At 44.9% G+C, this 18,622-nt stretch overlaps 1 protein-coding gene across 4 annotated transcripts in view; it reads left to right on the plus strand.

The window, feature by feature from the left end:
- CEP89 (centrosomal protein 89) overlaps positions 1 to 18,622 on the plus strand; it is a 69,804-nt gene that overhangs the window by 10,495 nt on the left and 40,687 nt on the right. For 3 of the 4 annotated variants that reach the window (XM_043436309.1, XM_043436310.1, XM_043436311.1), the window contains exons 3-6: positions 364 to 522; positions 3,360 to 3,546; positions 13,996 to 14,098; positions 16,941 to 16,969. In XM_043436309.1, coding sequence (XP_043292244.1) covers positions 364 to 522; positions 3,360 to 3,546; positions 13,996 to 14,098; positions 16,941 to 16,969 — 478 coding nt within the window. Of the gene's footprint in view, positions 1 to 363; positions 523 to 3,359; positions 3,547 to 7,026; positions 7,136 to 13,995; positions 14,099 to 16,940; positions 16,970 to 18,622 lie in introns of those variants that run through there. The other variant, XM_043436312.1, reaches the window with a different exon arrangement.

The following is an 18,622-nucleotide window of genomic DNA, read 5'->3' on the forward strand; positions in this document are numbered from 1 at the left end:
TTTCTTTGATATCTTTTTATTTCTCTCTTTTTTTTTACCCCCATTCCGATCTTTCATTCTAATAGGAACACTACCTGAATATAGACTGCTTGGATCACAAACCTGGTTTCATCTTCCATTAACTAGGAAAGCTTAGACAAGTCATTTAATGTCTGTGAAAAACGGAGATGACAATATTATCTATTGTCAATGAAGAATGAAGCAGTGGCACATAGCCGGCTGACGGCAGGCGTATAGTCAGTAGATACGCTCTGAACACTGTAGAGCTGAAAGTAAACCCTGATTAATTCACGTGTCCTGTTGTTCAACCTTCAGCTTGAGGGTTCGTGTCTCACTGACTCACTGGGGTGATTTTGTCCACAGATCTGCTCTGGCCGCAGCCATTCTAGCGACGACCCTGACTGGCCGGACCGTTGCCATTCCTCAGCCTCGCCGGAGATCCCACTCTGAGAGCGACATGACCTACATGGAAAAGGACAGTTTGATCGAGCCCTACGCCACTACCTCAGAGCTGAGGCATCAGTAAGGACCGTGTCCCGGGCTCAGCGTCCTCTCAGGGCGGAGGGGGAGCAGCTCTGCACGTGTGTGTGTGTGTGTGTGTGTGTGTGTGTGTGTGTGTGTGTAGTTGTGACTAGAGCTTAGCACGCAGGTTTTCATCACCAATGTCAAAGAAATAGTGTCCTGGAACATTAATCAGTCTTGAATTGTATCCAGATTTTCTCCAGAGTGGATCTTGTTAATTTATAGCTCAAGAAGACACTGGTTGCTTTCATGGCAGCACCGAGCCGGTGAGTTCAGTGCTGCTTTTAGCCATAACCTTTGGTGGCGAGTTGTCAGTCACAGCTTCTCACGAGCGTCTTCTCTGAACGGTCACACTGTTGAATTTGCCTTTGTTGATGCCTGTACTGGAACCTTTCTTCTTTAACATCATTTTCTCTGTTGCTTGAGCTGGGTTAGCGCTGACAAACGGCTAAGGATCAGGAAGGTTTCCTCCCGAGGGAGGAGGCATTGGGGAAGAGCTGTGGGATGTGCAGGAACCAGCTGGGAATGGCCTGAGGGCTGGGAGGTGGTCAGCATGGCAGGGATGAGCTTTTTAGACGGAGAAGAGGGAGTGACACGTGTGAGCATCTGAAGGGGAGGATATTTGTGGCTGGGAGGAGTCAAGTGAGGTGGGGAGTCATCTGAGATGGTGCTGGAGGAGTGGGCAGGCTAGGGGACCTTTGGCATCCTGTTCCAAGGTTTGGTGTCTCCCCATGGAGCAGTAAGAAGACAATTTAAGGGCTCGTGGGTTTGGGGTGGGGAATACATTACCAGATTTGACTTTTCTCTGCCATGTTTATTCAATTTTTATATTTGAGGTTTTTTTTTTTTAAACATACCAAAAAATTCTGTATTTTTATGTAGTAAGAAGTATCAGTGTTTGTAGTTCTGACATTATTGTCAAATCTATAAAGATTTTCCTTATTGCAGCGTTATACAAATGCTCACATATTTCCTTCTAGGATGTTGGTGGTTTAGTTGCTAAGTTGTGTCCGACTCTTTCAACCCCATGGACTGTAGCCCGCTAGACTCCTCTGTCCATGGGATTTTCCTGGCAAGAATACTGGAGTGGGTTGCCATTTCCTTCTCCAGGGCATCTTCCAGACCCAGGAATTGAATCTGGGTCTCCTGCATCACAGGTGGATTTTAGTATTGCAGGTGGATTCTTTACTGACTGAGCTACACTAGGATGTGTTTATACTTTTGGTTTTTGCATTTTAATCTTGATTCCATTTTTGAGATGTTTGAATATAGCCTCTTTTTCTCCTGCTGAGAATTTATACTTTGGCTGAATAAAAGCTGAAGATGAGGAAGTGATTTTGAAATTCACTGGAAATGATAATCTGTATTCTTATCTGTATACAGATAAGACTGTAAAAGGGTATCTGGAAGGGAAGAATATTGACTCGGGGAGGGCTGCATTAGCCCCATCATATTTTAAGACATATTGAAGTAGTTAAAGGAGTGTTGGATCAGTGATAAGAGGTGCACAAGAATGCCCTGAGGTGAGCCTAGTGTTTGCAGGCATATTGAATCTCTAATAAAAGCAGCCCCACAGATCAAAGGGAAAAGATGGTATTCAACAGTTTATTCATTAGCAGCATTAGAAAAAAATCAGGTTTCAGCCTTGCATAATTCATGCACCAAAACAAATTCCTATTGAATGAAAGGCTTAGTTTGTATATACATAGAAATATGATAACAAAGTCCTATATCCACTCTAATCAAACCTCTCAGAGGGAGATGACTACTGTTTACTTCTGAGCTAAGAATTTGGAAGGTTAAAAAAAAAATTTTTTTTTTATATTATCTGTATGTTTAAAAAAATTTACATAGCCAAAATAAAGTCAACAGAATTGGGAAAATATTTCTAGTAAATACACAGTCAGAGTTTTAATTTTTGTAGGTGGAAAAGTTCATTTCAAATTGGAATGGAGTGCTAGAATCAGAGTAGATGAAGGGACAAAGGACATGAGCAGACAATTCACAATAGAAGAACCAAGACTCACACACAAGTATATGGAAAAACACCCAGTCTCAGTAAGAAATGCACATTTTTGCAGTGAGGTTTACATTCTTTGGGTTTCCCTTGTGGCTTAGCTGGTAACCAATCTGCCTGCAATGTGGGAGACGTGGGTTCAATCCCTGGGTTGGGAAGATCCCCTGGAGAAGGGAAAGGCTACCCACTCCAGTATTCTGGCCTGGAGAATTCCGTGGACTATGCAGTCCATGGGGTTGCAAAGAGTCAGATACAATTGAGCGAGTTTCACTTCACTTACATTCTTTTGGCAAGTTTTAGACAATTATTACTGACATAGTCACAGGTTGGGGAAGTGACTCTGTGTGGATGCCTGTGGACCTATCAAATGTTAATACTGCTTGACTCAGCCTTTCTCCATACAGTTGTTTTATGGATTGAGTCCTCAGTCCAGAAGAGATTGCACATTAATGTTCATTGCAGAGCTGTTTGTGTCGGTAAAATCTAGGGGGAGGGGAACCTAAGTAAGGGGAATAGCTGACTGAACTGATGTATCTACTCAAGTCTGACTCTAAAGACTTATTAACAAGGAGGCAAGTTGTATATGTATACAGTGATTATAACTATAAAAATCTAGGTGAAAAACTGGAAAGAAATTCTACCAGTATACAAAGAGATGGAACAGCGGATGGTTTCACCCTTTAGCTTCTGCCTATCTTGTCCTGTGGTCATAGAACGTCACAGTGGGACTTGGAGACAGTGATTTACTACATGTATATAAGCCAGTGTGAGCTGTCAAGTGGCTTGTTCTTTTATCTTGATCTTGCATGTTTTAATACAGACCGCACTGGCAGAATGAAGCGGGAAGAAGATCTTCTCTGCCATCCTTTGAAATGGTGGGCTATGAGGAGGACGAGGACACTGACTCGCGCCTGTCATCCAGCCACAGGCAGTCTGGAGACGCCAGCGCTCGCAAGGAAGAGGGAAGTCTGAGCGACGCTGTGTATGCCGCGCCACACAGAAACCAGGTGCGTGTCGCGTTCCCCCGTTTCTTCTGCACCTTGACATTAGCTCACAGGAAAGTGTGTCTAGTGCATTAGAAAATAGGTCCCTTTTCTCTCTTCGGCTGTTAATGGCTTTTGTTTGGGGGCCTATTTTTTATTTTTTATCATTGGTCCAGTCTCATTTTCTACCTTATTAGACTAAAATTTAAAACTCTTTCCTTTATCTTTCAAGACAAGTCCTTCAGAAACAGAGAGAAACATCTTCACATCTTTCACATAGGTTTCTATCTGATGCTAGTCATCCTGCTCTTTCCTTTGTGATCCCATGACTGTAGCCTGCCAGGCTCCTCTGTCCATGGGGATTCTCCAGGCAAGAATACTGGAGTGGGTTGCCATGTCCTCCTCCAGGAAATCTTCCCAACCCAGGGATCAAACCCAGGTCTCCTGCACTACAGACAGATTCTTTACCACCAGGGAAGCCCAAGAATACTGGAGTGGGTAGCCTGTCCCTTCTACAGGGGAACTTCCTGACCCAGGATTTGAACCAGAGTCTCCTGTATTGCAGGTGGATTCTTTACCAGCTGATCTACCCAGGAAACCCAAAATTTAAAACTCCTTCCTTTATCTTTCAAGACAAATCCTACAAAAACAGAAACATCTTCACGTCTTTAACATAGGTTTCCATCCAGTGCTTGTCATCCTGCTCTTTGCTTTGACTCCCCCCTCCCTGAGCTAATTTTCCTATCACTTTTCTGCATGTGTATGTTGCAGTGTTTCTTCAGACTCATGCCTGACAAGGAGCATCATCACATGTCTCTCCACAGTAGCTGACATTCATAGGGTGCATGTGTGAGTGTCTAGTTCAAGATCTTACATGCACTCATCTCTGGCTGTCTCGGTGACATAGGTTCTGTTTCAGCCCTGTAGGGGGCTTCCCTGGTGGCTCAGATGGTAGAGAGTCTGCCTGCATTGTGGGAGACCCGGGTTCGATCCCCAGGTTGGGAAGATCCCCTGGCGAAGGAAATGGCAACCCACTCCAGTATCCTTGCCTGGAAAATTCCATGGACAGAGAAGCCTGATGGGCTACAGTCCATGGGTTGCAAAGAGTCAGACATGACTGAGTGATTTCACTTCACATGTGGGGGAGCCGAGATACCTCTCTGGTTGAAGGAGCCTGGTTCTCCACCATTGCCCACATGCCCTGGTTTAAACTCGTTTGTTCCTCGTTTGTTTTGAAAGCTGGATAGCACCATTTCTTTAATGGCAAAAGACAGCACCGTAATTTCTTTTTCCTTTCTCTTTTTTTCTTTTTCACCATCACTATAACACGTTACTTATAGTGACTCTACTTAAAGACTTGCAGTGTCAAACTGTTTTCATATTGATTTTATTTCCATTATCCTCCACTACTCTGAATTACATTTTAGATGGTCTTAGGGAAATTATTTTGTGGAATCCTTATGTATTTCAGAAACTAGCCACCACTTTCTAGCATATACAGACTTTAACATGCAGAGACAGGCAGACAGGTGCCAAGAGCCCAAAGAGGTCTCCCACAGGGCTCTGAAAGGTCTGTGTGGGCACCCACCGCCCCACTGCACACTTCCTGGCTGGTATTTTGGACCGAGGTTATAGGTGGAGCTGTAGCACTCAGCTGTTTGGGACGTGTGATAGGAAAATTGGGAGTGAAGCTTGCTACCACATCTCCCTGAGTGGAGAGAGATGACAGTGACCTCCACAAGCTCCTTTGTCGTTAATCAAACATACAGTTTTATTTTTCAGGCCAGTGTGTCTTGGTGGCTCGAGGACCCATGTACAGTACAGAAATTCAGTTTAAAAATTTGAAAAGTAGAGCAAGGCAACTAACAGTGTCAAGGATTGGGGAGGATGCAGAGGGGCTATTGGAGTGGGAGTTAGCACCACCATTGTCGGGGGAACTGTTTGACACCGTCTATTAAAGCCGAACACGTGCATTTTCCATAGCCGGGCACCCCCACAGTTGAGATACAGACCATAATGTAACACGTTAGTGTTCTCATTCTCCAGGATGAGCAAGTACTGACATCTTATCTTTTTTTTTTTTTGCTTCCAATTTTTAGTAAAAGAAAATTATGGTTAGGGTTGAAATCTTTGTCTCCCATCTGCTTCATCTCTGGAAGGCCATCTCCTCCTGGATTTGGGATGTGTTCTGGAAGTCTGTTTTTATTCTTTTGCTGCAAATAAGTATCAGGAAACAAATGTGTTACTATATGTGTATATGTTTAATTGTACAGAGGTTACCATACAGGAACCCATCTTTCCTCCTCTCAGCTTGGTAGTTTTTTGAGTTGCATACAGGTTAGTTTATTTATCCGCTCACCTATTGGTGAATATTTAGATTATTCCATTGCGCACTTGATACGTATACCTCAGTGGTTGTTGCCAAATTGTTCTCCAAATCAGTAGTTCCCATTTGCCTTCCCAGCAGCAGTGTGGATGCAGGTCTCCACCTTTCTGCACATGCCAGCCAAGAGGAAAGCCTTTCCTCGTACGGCCCAGGAGCGGAGCCAGAGGTGGAGTGTTAGTAAGTGACTGCAGTTGAAAGGTCTCATCATAACCTGCAGAGGAACGAATGAAAGGGCCCCGAAGCTGGAAAGGGATTTCAGTTTCCCACAGTCTCAGGATCGGTACCTCACGGGGAAGAAGACACATTGACTTTTTCTGAGCATTTGATATCTTCCCTGGTGGCTCAGTCGGTGAAGAGTCAGCCTGTAACACAGGAGACCTGGGTTCGATCCCTGGGTCGGGAAGATTCCCCTGGAGAAGGGAATGACTACTCACTCCAGTATTCTTACTTGGAGAATTCCATGGACAGAGGAGCCTAGCGGGCTACAGTCCCTGGAGTCACAGAGAGTTGGACATGGCTGAGTGGCTAACACACACACACACATACACATACACACACACACACACACACACACACACGCAGCTCACACATGCCATTTCATTTACTTCACACCTGTGGGGGTACACGTGTGAGAGAACAGGATAAATGACTTGCTCAGGATCATCCAGCTACCACCCAGTGGCAGAGGCAGGATTCGGGTCAGGACAACCTGGTTCTCCTATTTAGAATCAGAATTTGTGTTGACAGTCCTTGTGCCTCTCAAGACTTTTAGCTAGACCTAAAGATTTCTGCTTGTTTTTGAGGATTAATATACATATCTTTGAAATGAATCCGTATGTGGTGCATATAAAACTACTGTTTAATCACTAGATGGAGCTAGCAGTGAAGGAGATTGCCTATGGAGTATGGTTTAGTTTATTTTTTTTAAGTATTATTTTTACTGTAGACACTTACTCCTTGCTTGCTCCTTAGTTTTACTATAAGCATTTTGTAATCTCAGGTAAATAATTTATGCCTTTATTCTTTTTAATCAAAACTAGTAAGATAAGGACACAGACCGGCCCACATCAGGCAGTTTGGGTATAAGTCTCTGCCTCATGCCTCTCTCTGTGTTTCAGGGTAGTTTGGGCAAACATCTTCGTGCGAAGTGTGCACCCGCCCAGAAATGGCCTAGCAAATGGAAAGCAAGTCTTGTTTTCAGCAGTTTTCTTGTTGGTGCCACAAAAAGTAAGGCTGGAGGGGAAGCGGGCTGTGTGAATGTGTGGTCAGTTTGCACGATGCGAGAGCCCAGCAACAAGAGCAATGCCGGGGGCATTCAGAAACCCGAGTCCAAGTCCCGGCTTCTCTGCTTCCCAGGTGTTTGACTTGGGAAGTCAGATAACCTCCCTGTGCCTCAGCGTCTCGATCCTGTAAAGGACTGTCGGTGTGGACACTGTCTTTGGGTCAGTAAATAATTTGACACCTATTTGTCCAGCATTTGATGAGTACCAGGCATGTGCTAGATGCTGGAGAATCAGTAAAGGGTCCCTGGTCCCACAATTAACTTAATCCATTAGAATTATGATGAATGCTACAAAGGAAGGGTACTTGGTCTCGTGGGACCACATATAACCTTTCTGAGAGGACGGCCTAGAGTGGCAGCAGAGAAGGGGTTACAGCCTTTCTTCTCTCCTTTGAGGTCACTTGATTTTTCTGCCTGATAACTTTTGTAGGTTCATCTTTATTTTTTGAAGTTCAGTAATTTCACTAGGATTAACAGTGGTGTTTATTATTTTCTGTCCTTTTTTCCTGAAATTTAGTTTATATAATTCTGAAGACACAGATTTTTCAGTCCCTTTTTTATTCTCTGGGAAATAGTTCCTCCCCTCTTTTATTTTATCTTTGTTCATTCCGTTCTCTTCTGGGAACACAAGATATGCATTTGTTGGATCTCCTTTATTTGTCCTCCATGTCTGATAACTTTTCTCTGATCCCTTGTCCCTCCATTTTCTTCTCAACATCACTTTGTGTGATTTCCTCTGCGTTCCGTTATCTCTCTCATCACATTGTCACTATGTTTTATGGCTTCTTGCCACCCTCTCCAGTATCCTTGCCTGGAAAATTTCATGGACAGAGGAACCTGGCAGACTACAGTCCATGGGGTTGTAAAGAGACAGACATGATTGAGCAGCTGAGCATGCATATGGTATAACTGTTACCTCTGTATTTATTTCATTTTGCCTTTTTCTTTTTTGAGTTCTGATTTATGTCACATTTTTCTGTGGCCTCATCACTTTTTTTTTCTGTAAAAATATTTTTGTTTATTTATTGGGCTGCACTGGGTCTTCGTTGTGGCACAAAGGATCTTTAGTTGGGCATGTGGAGTCTAGTTCCCTGACCAGGGATTGAACCCTGGCCCCCTGCATTAGAAGTGTGGAGTCTGAGCCACTGGGCCACTAGGGAAGTCCTGCATTATCACTTTTCTTGATCTTCTGGATCTCTTCTTTTATTCCTCATGTCAGTCTGTGCTGTTTCTAGCTTCTTTGAGAGCACAGAGTTGGGTTCTGGAGAGGAAAGGTGGGCTATCTCAGCATTTCCCTTCAGCCTCGCCCACGCTCCCATCTGCCCCGTGGGAATGACTGTATGTCTCCTAGGACTGTCACATCCTTGGCAGCGCACCTGTTGGAGGATCACTCTGAACCTTTGTACCTGTGACACTTTGTGACTGTCAGAGCGTCTGTATTCCTGAAGTCTGAGGAGGTTTGGCGGCTTCTGACATTCTCCCTCTCTTCCAAATTTCATAGGTTTGGTATCTGTTTTCTGGCCATTGACTAAGCTTTCTTTTTTTCTTTTCATTCCTTTAATTGATTTCAGTAGGTTTTAAGTGAGGAGAGTATAGTTTGAATACCTGCTGAAATGAAGGGAAAGTCGCTCAGTTGTGTCTGACTCTTTGTGACCCCGTGGGTTTATACAGTCGATGGAATTCTCCAGGCCAGAATACTGCAGTGGGTAGCCTTTCCCTTCTCCAGGGGATCTTCCCAATCTAGGGATCGAACCCAGGTCTCCCACACTGCAGGTGATTTCTTTACTAGCTGAGCCACAAGGGAAGCCCAGAATACCTGCTACCATTTTCAAATAGAAATCACTGATAAGATGTTATTAGAGCTCCTCTGTCAGACATTCTTGCTATTGGTGCGTTTGTGGATTTGCAGAGCATTTTGTCATAAAATGCCATATATTCATTCATTTGTTCATTTATTCATCCAACCAACTGCCCACAGACAGGTATTTGAGTATCTGCCATATGCTTGGGTCCAGAGAGGAATCATTCATGCAGGTGTGAGAACCAGTTCTGTCTAGAAACTTCTGGAGACCTGGAATAGTGGGGACTCTTGCTGCTGCAGTTGAGGATTGGGAGTGTCCCCTTTCTGTCTGCAGTTTTTAACTTTTAGTTTCTTTAAGATTTTCTTTCTGTTACCCAAGTATACATGAATTTCCATGTCTTATAAAAACGTTTGATGCTGCATTTAAGCAAACACCACCCTGAAGCCTGCCGTTCCATCCCTCCTCTTCTCTCCAGGACAGCCCTCTATGGTCACTTTGTGTCCGTATCATCTTCTTGCCTACAAATAATCAGATAGAAGGTTTAAATAATGGACATTTAACTCTCACATAACAAAGTGAAAAGGTAGGCAACTCCAAAATTGTTTCAGCTGCCTATTGAACACAGGAACCTGAAATTCCCTTGGCCTGCTCTTTGTGATCACCAGAGGCAGCTGATTCTTCCCGCAGAAGAAGGAAGTGGGGCATGGTCTTTCAGGCAATGCTGTGTTGATGACGGGGAATGTTTTTTCCGGAAGCCTGCCAGCAGGACGCTCATTGGTCACATGCCCATCCCTTGACCGGTTGGTTACTGGCTAAGTAGAGAAGGATTACTGTGATTTGAGCCTGCTTGCCCCAGACAAAATCAGGATTCTCTCAGCAAGTTAGACAGAGGGGCCCTGACTGTTGAGTGGGCGGGGCTGAGTGCCTGCAGCCTCCCTGTCTGCATTTACACATCCACATCCCCACGGTTAGTGTGTATGCGTGTAGATCACTGACTCTGCTCTAGCAATGTGAGCTTGACCCCTGTTGGTGGCAGGAGAAGGCCAGGGGAGCAGATCAGGCACCAAGCTGTCATTCCTGCCGATTTCCAAAAGCCGCTCAGAACGCACCCTGCCACCTTCTAGCAGTGAGGCCTCCTCCATACAGCAGTGAGGAAGCATGGATCCACAAATGTTTTGTTTCCTTCACTGTAACGTACCACACCAGGGGAGGTCCAGCATGTTGTGAACTCTACAAAGGTCCCACTGCAGGTCGGCAGGCCCTCCGCCTTACAAACCAGAGCCGCCTGCGGCCCCACCCCCACCCCCGAGTTACCTTGGTTCTCTGCGCAGTCTGACCGCACTCTTGCCTGGACTGCGCCCCGAGGTGGAGCCAGCTGGACCCCTGTGTGGCTCCACCAGTCGTGTCTGTTTATTGTGTCTTTGTGGGTGGGGCTCCGACGTTGGCATCACTGATCTGAGGAGAGGCTCCTGGGAAGGTGCCAGCGCCGTTTGGGGCTGGACCCTCTGCATCCCCAGGGTTCACCAGCGCTGGCTGTTATAGTCAGCTCGCCCCACGGTCACAGGAATCTAGACACTGAAGCGTGCTTGCTGTCCCCGGGTTATCCAAAATTGTACTTTCACCTCCAAGGAAGAAAAGATACCACAGGTTAACTGTTGAACTGTGTAAGTGTGAAATCATGGAAGATGTGTTATTTTACGTCTGATTACATTTTTAGATGTGTACAAATTTAAAATCGTATCCTCCTGGTAAATTGAACAGTTTGTCACTATAAAGTGACCCTCTCTATCTCTGAGAGTGTGATCTGCCTTAAGGTCTTTTTCATCTGATGTTCTCTGTCTTTCTTTGATATTTGCACGGTCTATTTCTTTCTGTCCTTTAATTTTAACCTTCCTACATCGTTATGTTTAGCTGTGTTTTATAAACAGCATCTAGTTGTTTTTTCTTTAAGTTTACCAAGAAATAATTTACATATTAATATCATACTGTTCATCCATTTAAAGTGTTCAATTTGGGACTTCTCTGGTGGTCCAGTGGTTAAGACTTTGCACTTCCAACGCAGGAACGAGGGTTTGATCCCTGATTGGGGAACCAAGATCCCACATGTTGCACAACCACCCCCCACCCAAAAAAAAGGTTTATAATTCAATGCAGTATATAGTTTTTGTTAACCAAATTTGACAAAATCTTCCTTTGTCTTTTTACTAGAACTTTTGGTTCTTTTATGTTTAATGTATTCATGGGTATATTTGAGTTTAAACCTGTCCTTTCTGTTTTGCCTGCTTGTTCTGTTACTCTGTATCTTTTTTCTTCTTTCATTCTTTTGGATTGATGGATTTTTTAGTTCTGTTTCTTTCCCTCAACTAGCTTAAAGTTATATTCACTGGTTTTTTTTTTTCCCTTAACAATCACTCTGTAAATTCTAGCATGTACATTTTACTCTTTATAATCGGAGTTAGTGTCCTCCCCAGGAGGAGGATGAAGGAACTTAGGCCAGGGCTGCAGATGGACGCAGGAAAGTCACTCCTGGCCACTGGGATGGCAGCACTGTGGCTGGGGTGCCTGGCTTCCACCTCCCTCCCTTCAGTACCCAGACAGTTTTTATTTTAGTTAACCAGGTGATTTTCACACTCAGAAGTATTTGGTAGTTTTAACAATGCTTTGTGTTAAAACTTGAGTGTTTCTAGAATATTGTCACAAATTCTTTAGGCTTACTTATCGACATATTACATATACACAAAAGACACATAAGCTGTAACTGCACAGCTCAGTGAATTTTTGCAAAGTAGCCTCCACCCAGATTAAAAGAACAATACTGCTAGCCTGCAAAAGTCCTCTGTGACTGAGAAGAGTCACTGCTCCCCCCAGAGTTATCCACTGCCCTGACTCCAGGAGCAGATTAGATCTTAGAAAAATCACCTGAGATTGGTTTTGTCCTTCCTTGGTGGCTCAGATGGTAAAGAATCTGCCAGCAATACAGGAGACCTGGATTTGATCCCTGGGTTGGGAAGATCCCCTGGAGGAGGGCATGGCAACCCACTCCAGTATTCTTGCCTGGAGAATCCCATGGACAGAGGAACCTGGTGGTCCATGGGGTCACAAAGAATTTGGACACAACTGAGTGACTAAGCACACAGCACATCCTAAAGATTCTATGACTTTAATCATACATTGTGTATGCTTTGGAGTTTTTGAGAGTCTTCTGTCATTTTGTGTGGTAGTTGTTGGTTCGTTCTTATTGCTGTGTGATATCCCATGGGACAGCTATAACATCCAGTAACTTATTTACTCTACTAAGGGTGGATATTTGGTTGTTTCCAGTTTGGAGCTTTTAGGAAGAGTGCTCTATGAACATTCATATGTGGTGGGTATGTACCACTCATATATACTGATGAGTGATGTATGTATTCATAAGGCATAATTAGCCATAAGGTACGATCAGCTTTCTTACTAGTAGATACTAACAAGCAGTTTTCCATAATAGGGTATTGTTATGATGGTATTTGGGCTTCCCTTGGTGGCTCAGCTGGTAAAGAATCAGCCTGCAATGTGGGAGACCTGGGTTCAAACCCTGGGTTGGAAAGATCCCCTTGAGAAGGGAACAGCTACCCACTGTAGTATTCTGGCCTGGAGAAGTCCATGGACTGTATAGTCCATGGGATGGCAAAGAGTCGGACATGACTGAGCGACTTTCACTTTCACTTTTCAAGTATTTAAGTTGCCTTAGTATTTCATTCTTCCTAAATAAAAGTGAGTAGCTTAATATACCTTTGACAGGGTAAACAAGGCAGATAGTTCCTAGGAGCTAAAAACTTAAGAGGTTCATTTCTTTTTAATTTCTTCAATGATGAGTAGAGTCGGAGACCTTTCTGTTGCTCTGAGCCACGTCACCCTGGAGCCCTCTGCCCCCAGCCTGGTGGGCCTGTGAGCCTTAGCTTTTGGCCCTGAAATGCCCCTTCCTGTGGGCATCTTGCTGGTCAATGCTGCCCGGTTCCCAGCCATGGGGATGGCCCTTCCATGGCCTGCAGCACAGCACAGCTAAGCCAGGCTGATCACATAAGCAGGATTTTACAAAGAGTCAGGATAGTGGAAGGGAAGCCACGCAGGGAGCACCAGCCTCAGCTTACCGTACAAGACCTGGTTCACTGCTCTTCGTCGAGGGCAGCCTCTGTCCTCACACCTGGCCCCATCCCAGAGCCCTGCTAGTGAGGCAGCCTCCTGCTCATCAGGGTGGTCCCAGACCCGGCTCTCAGGTCTGTGAGGGGCAGCTCTACCATTCGTGACCCCGCAAGGGAGTTTTTCACAGACAGTGGTCGGGGGAGAGTCCCATTCCATCAGGAAACACTCACAGTAGACTCCTAGCCAGCAGGCATAGTGGGCCCCGATCCCCAACAGTTGCCCTGGTGAGCGTTCTCACAGGGCAGGTTGGCCGCTCTTGCCCCACTTAGAGGTGAACTGTGCAGCCTCAGTACCAGGGCACGGTGGTGCTGGCGCTGCACAGAGCAGGCTGGAGGCAGCGCCTGGTCCTGACTTGGTCCCTGGCAGGAATGGGAAGGCGGGCTGCCTGGGTAGCATGCAGTGGGATGCGGTGCAGCACAGCTCTGAAGGTCTCGATGGCTCAGGCCAGGAGTCCCCAACTCCCGGGCTGCCGACCGTCCTGTTAGGAACTGGGCTGCGCAGCAGGTGAGCGGTGGGTGGGCAAGCGAAACCTCACCTGCTGCTCCGTGGCTTGCACTACTGCCCGAACCATCCCCCACCCCCCACCTCCATGAAATCGGTCCCTGGTGCCGAAAAGGTTGGGGGCCGCTGGCCTGAGCATGAGTTGGATGGCACTGCCTTTGCCATTGGGCTTTTCCTGAGGGACCCACAGGTGTAGTCCTTTTATGTCTTGGAGGGGAGGTAGCGGTGGAGAGGGTATGGAATAAGACAGCTGAGTTTGTTGGGAGGAGGTTTTATAGAGAAGTACTTACCATGTATTGTTCTTTGTCTTCTGTAACGAAAAGGTTCCGTCATCACATGGTGTGGACACTGAAGATGAGCAAAGTATTTCTGAACAAGATGGGTTTCCAAGCTCACCTATTCCACCAGAGAATACACAAGAAAAAGGTAAAAAAAAAAATTGTTTTAAAAAAATTTCATGTAAAAGCATTTTATGGTCATAAATAATTTGGAGGAAGGTATAACCGTTGCACCTCCATCCGTGGTTCCATGATTTTAAGTGGGAATATCCCTGGGCTTTGTTTTTCCTGGGATACAGTGAAAATGATTGCCTGGGTGTTTGGTTGCCTTTAATGTATAAGGCCTTCACATTGGAGTCCACTTTGTCATTCTCTCAGTTGTGAGAGGTTCCCTGGGGGAGCATCAGGGCTCAGACTCTGAAGCTCCATGCGTTCCTCCCTCTCTGCACCCACGACCAGTGCCATGAGGGGTGGGCGCACAGTGGTCTCCTCGGGATGGCTGAGTGAGCTTGTCTATCTTGTTCACCAGGCTGGCTCTAGGGCCTGGAGCAGGGCTTGGCCCATGGCTGGCTATCACTTCAGGTGATTTGGATGAATGAATGCATGGATATGTTTATAATACAACTTTGGAATGGCATACCTTTGTATATTTCATTTGGCACAGTGAGAGAATTCATCTCATTAATAGCAAAGGCCGTTTTCCATTTCCTAAGATGTGGCCTGTGTTTGAGAAGTGAGAAGGAGAGCCTGGCATGTAGTGGGCACCGATAACTTCTTTATCAGGACACTCAGGGAATTGCTTGGGCTCATGGAGATAAGTAAGTCAGATAAGTGTTAGTCGCTCTGTCGTGTCCAGCTCTTTACGACCCCATGGACTGTAGCCCGCCAGGCTCATCTGTCCATGGGATTCTCCAGGCAAGAATACTGGAGTGGGTAGCCATTCCCTTCTCCAGGGGATCTTCCTGACCCAGGGATTTAACCTGGGTCTCCCTCATTGCAGACATATTCTTCACGGTCTGAGCCACCATGGAAGCCCAGGGCTCAAGGAGACTCTCATATAAGTCAGCACAGGGGACTGATTGGAAGACAGAATGCCAGCTACTAATACCTGTGCCAGAAAATGCCACTTGGTTAGACAGCATATTTTATCTTTGTGGGAAAATCCATGTGTGTGTTAAGTTCAAGTAGAAAGTATGTCTCTTTTAGAATTAATACTTTCTCACTGTAAAGAATACAGAAATACATGAAGTTAAATATACATAATCATACTTCCATCAAGTATAATTTTAACAGCTTAGAATGTGTATGTAAATACATGATATTTTACTACCTTTTAAAAAAAATCTTATAACATCCTGAATATATACATATCCATCCACTTTCCAATGTCTGCATTATTTTTCTAGTGCCTGATGCATCATACTATCAGTCAGAACTAATCAGGAGACAGAAAGTATCTGTACAAGGTGAGGGGATTCCCTGGTGAACTTCCTAGGTTTGAGCCCTGACTGGGGAACTGTGTGGCCAAATCAAAGAAAAAAAGGAAAGAAAGTCCATGGTGATTTGAACAGGGAAAGGTTAATATCAAGAATTATTAACTGTAACAGGATTGCCTATTAAGGGGTAGAAATAAAGAATATGGGAATGACAGAGGGAACAGCTGCTTCCTATGCAGTTAACATAGGGCCTCCGAGGGAAGGACCATTTGGAGAATCTGCTACGGAGACACTGGGGAGGGTGCAGCTCTGGCCCGTGGGCAGGTGGAGAAGTTAGGTGTGATGCTAACAGAATTCACTGAGAGGCTGCCATCTGTAGGGGAGTTCCAGGAGGAGCCGCCTGTGGGGAAGTGCTGCTGGTCGTCTAGAAAGGGGGGGAGGGAGGAGAGGAGGGAAAAAGAGGGACCCAGGACAGGAGACGTCACCCATGGAATGAGGAACCCAAGCCCTTTCCTCCTCCAGTGTCTCTTCTGCACCCTCTACTGGTGAAGTTTATTATTGCACCACCAGACAGAGGAGCGCCCCTGCAGTAACAGGAGCAGGCAATAAAGGTGGGGTTGGAATCAAAGGCTGTGATAACTGGCACGCTTGGCAACATGAACTTGGAGCACAGGTGGTGGCTGGGAGAGAGTGAAGCTCCTTCAGTGGTTTTTGGCGTGTGGTGGGGTCATTAAAAGCCCCTGGACATTGTCACTTTCAGGTGGCGTGAGACTTGGCCAGTTCCTTAACCCCACTTCTCCTAAGTTTGAGTGCACCTCTCCTAAGAGTCTTACAAGGACTAAGTTCAGTCGTATGAGTGAAGCACAGCAGGGCTTCCCTGGTGGCTCAGCCGGTGAAGAATCCGCCTGCCAATGCGGGAGACCCAGGTTCAATCCCTGGGTTGGGAAGATCCCCTGGACAAGGGCATGGCAACCCACTTCAGCATTCTTGCCTAGAGGAGTGTAACAGGCTGCAGTCCACAGGATCACAGAGAGTCAGACACAACTGGACAATTAAGCACACACGCAAACACATGAAGCAGAACTTGCTCCATAAATGCTAGCTGATGATTATTGTCTGAAGGCTACCAGCCTGAGGTGCCACCCTGTACCCTAGCAGTACCCAGCCAAGAAGCTTGGACACTGCCATCCTTTGGTCGAGGTACCAGCATCTGACCGAGTGGACTGCTGCTGGAGGCAGAGGAGGCAGGGCGGAGTGGCCCCTTAGCCCACGCGGGGACTGGCAGGTGGGATGGTGGAGGGCACAGGGCAAGGGTGCTGGGAAGGCGGGGAGGGCCCACAGTCACACCGAGGGGTTTGGCCTCAGCTCTGCAGTCACGTGAGCCGCGGAAGGCGGTCAGGAACCAGCAAGGGGTGAGATGGGCAGTTCAGCTCTGGGCTGGCTCGTGGGCTGGTTCAGCTCACGTGCAGAAGGTGAGTTCCTACGATTGTACTCTTCAGAGCTGTCAGATGTCTTTCTCCACTTTACAAAGTTCTCTCTCTCTGTTTTGATCAGATGGAAGACATTCTGTTCTGAAATTAAAGGTAAGAATTGTTTTTTTAAAATGGATTTGCTTTTTAAATAGAACTTCTACCATAATTTCAAAACAACTTTTATGATTTGTGGGAGAAAAAGCTTCTGTTAAGAGTTCTTTTTCCATGGGCTGGTTTTTTTTTTTTTTTTTTCTTTTTTGGTTTGGTTTTTGTTTTTTCTGTCTTTGTACGCTTTTGAATGTTTTTTTAAAAAAAAGTTTTAAAACATGAAGAAACTCATGTGTTGCATAGTTTGAAATGAATATAATGTATTGAGGGGTTAGAAAGCACTTATATTTGCTTTCTACTTTGTAAAATGAATAGACAGTAACCAGTTTGCAGACATGGAAATAGTTCTACTTAACTTTGTAATTCTGTTATGTCAAAGGAGTTTAAAAATTAAAAACTTCTCAATAGAGTTAATTTATAACCTTAACTACTTTTCAGCAGAAATTAGAAACTTAGTATCAGGCTGATGTGTAGTAGAAAAAATTCAAAGACTTCCCTTTCCTCTAAGTTTCGAGTTGAAAAGAAGGGTCTTGTATTCTTTTCTCAGTGCTTTAAAAACGTGGTTCTGTGCAGCTTATGGGGTCTTTTTGCATATCCCAAGGAGAGGAGACCAGTTAGAGTTTTCTTTGTCCATCTCTGCTCAGCACCTACAGTCACATCACGTGTTTTAGAATGTGAACTGGTGGCCTGTCACTCGTAGGACCTGCATGTGACCACAGTGACTGATTACAAATAATAAACACTGGAGAGGGTGTGGAGAAAAGGGAACCCTGCTAGTGGAAATGTAAATTGGTGTAGCCACTGTAGAAAATGGTATGGAGGTTCCTTAAAAAACCTAAAACCTAGTTATTATGTCATCCAGCAATCCCACACCTGGGCGTATATTTAGAAGAGATGAAAACTCTTAATTCAAAAAGATCCATCAAATATCCCAGTGTTCATAGCAACACTATTCATAATAGCCAAGACATGGAAGCCACCTAAGTGTCCATCAGCAGATGAGTACATGAAGAAGATATGGTGTATATTCTCTCTCTCTCACACACACACATATACACACACAACGGAGTATTACTCAGCCATAAAAAGAATAGAATGACACGTGCAGCAACATGGATGGTCAGAGATGGTCGTAGTGAGTGAAGTAAGCTGGACAGAGAAAGACGAATATTACATGATATCATTTATATGTGGACTCTAAAAATATAATACAAATGATCTTATTTACAAAACAGAAGTAGACTCATAGATACAGATAACAAACTTAGAGTCACAGAGGGGAAGGCAGGAGGGACAAATTAGGAGTATGAAATTAACACACACTACTACGTATAAAATAGATAAGCAACGTGGATGGTCTCTATAGCATGGGGAATTATATTCAGTATCTTGTAATAACCTATAATGGAAAAGAATTGGAAAAGTATATATGTATAATCAAATCACTTTACTATACAATGAAACTAATACATTATTATAAATCACCTATATTTCAATTAAAAGACGCAGAACTCATGGACAGAAAGGTGGGAAGAGAGCAGGAGTTGCCCTGCCGCTCATTGAGCTTGCCAAGAAGGGAAGACTATTAAGGTTTGGCTTCCTTTAAAAGAAGCAGTGAATGTTGAAGTTTCTGAAGCTAAAACTAGCAACTACAGG

Source organism: Cervus canadensis, chromosome 18, assembly GCF_019320065.1.
Source record: "Cervus canadensis isolate Bull #8, Minnesota chromosome 18, ASM1932006v1, whole genome shotgun sequence".
Lineage (NCBI taxonomy): Eukaryota > Metazoa > Chordata > Mammalia > Artiodactyla > Cervidae > Cervus > Cervus canadensis.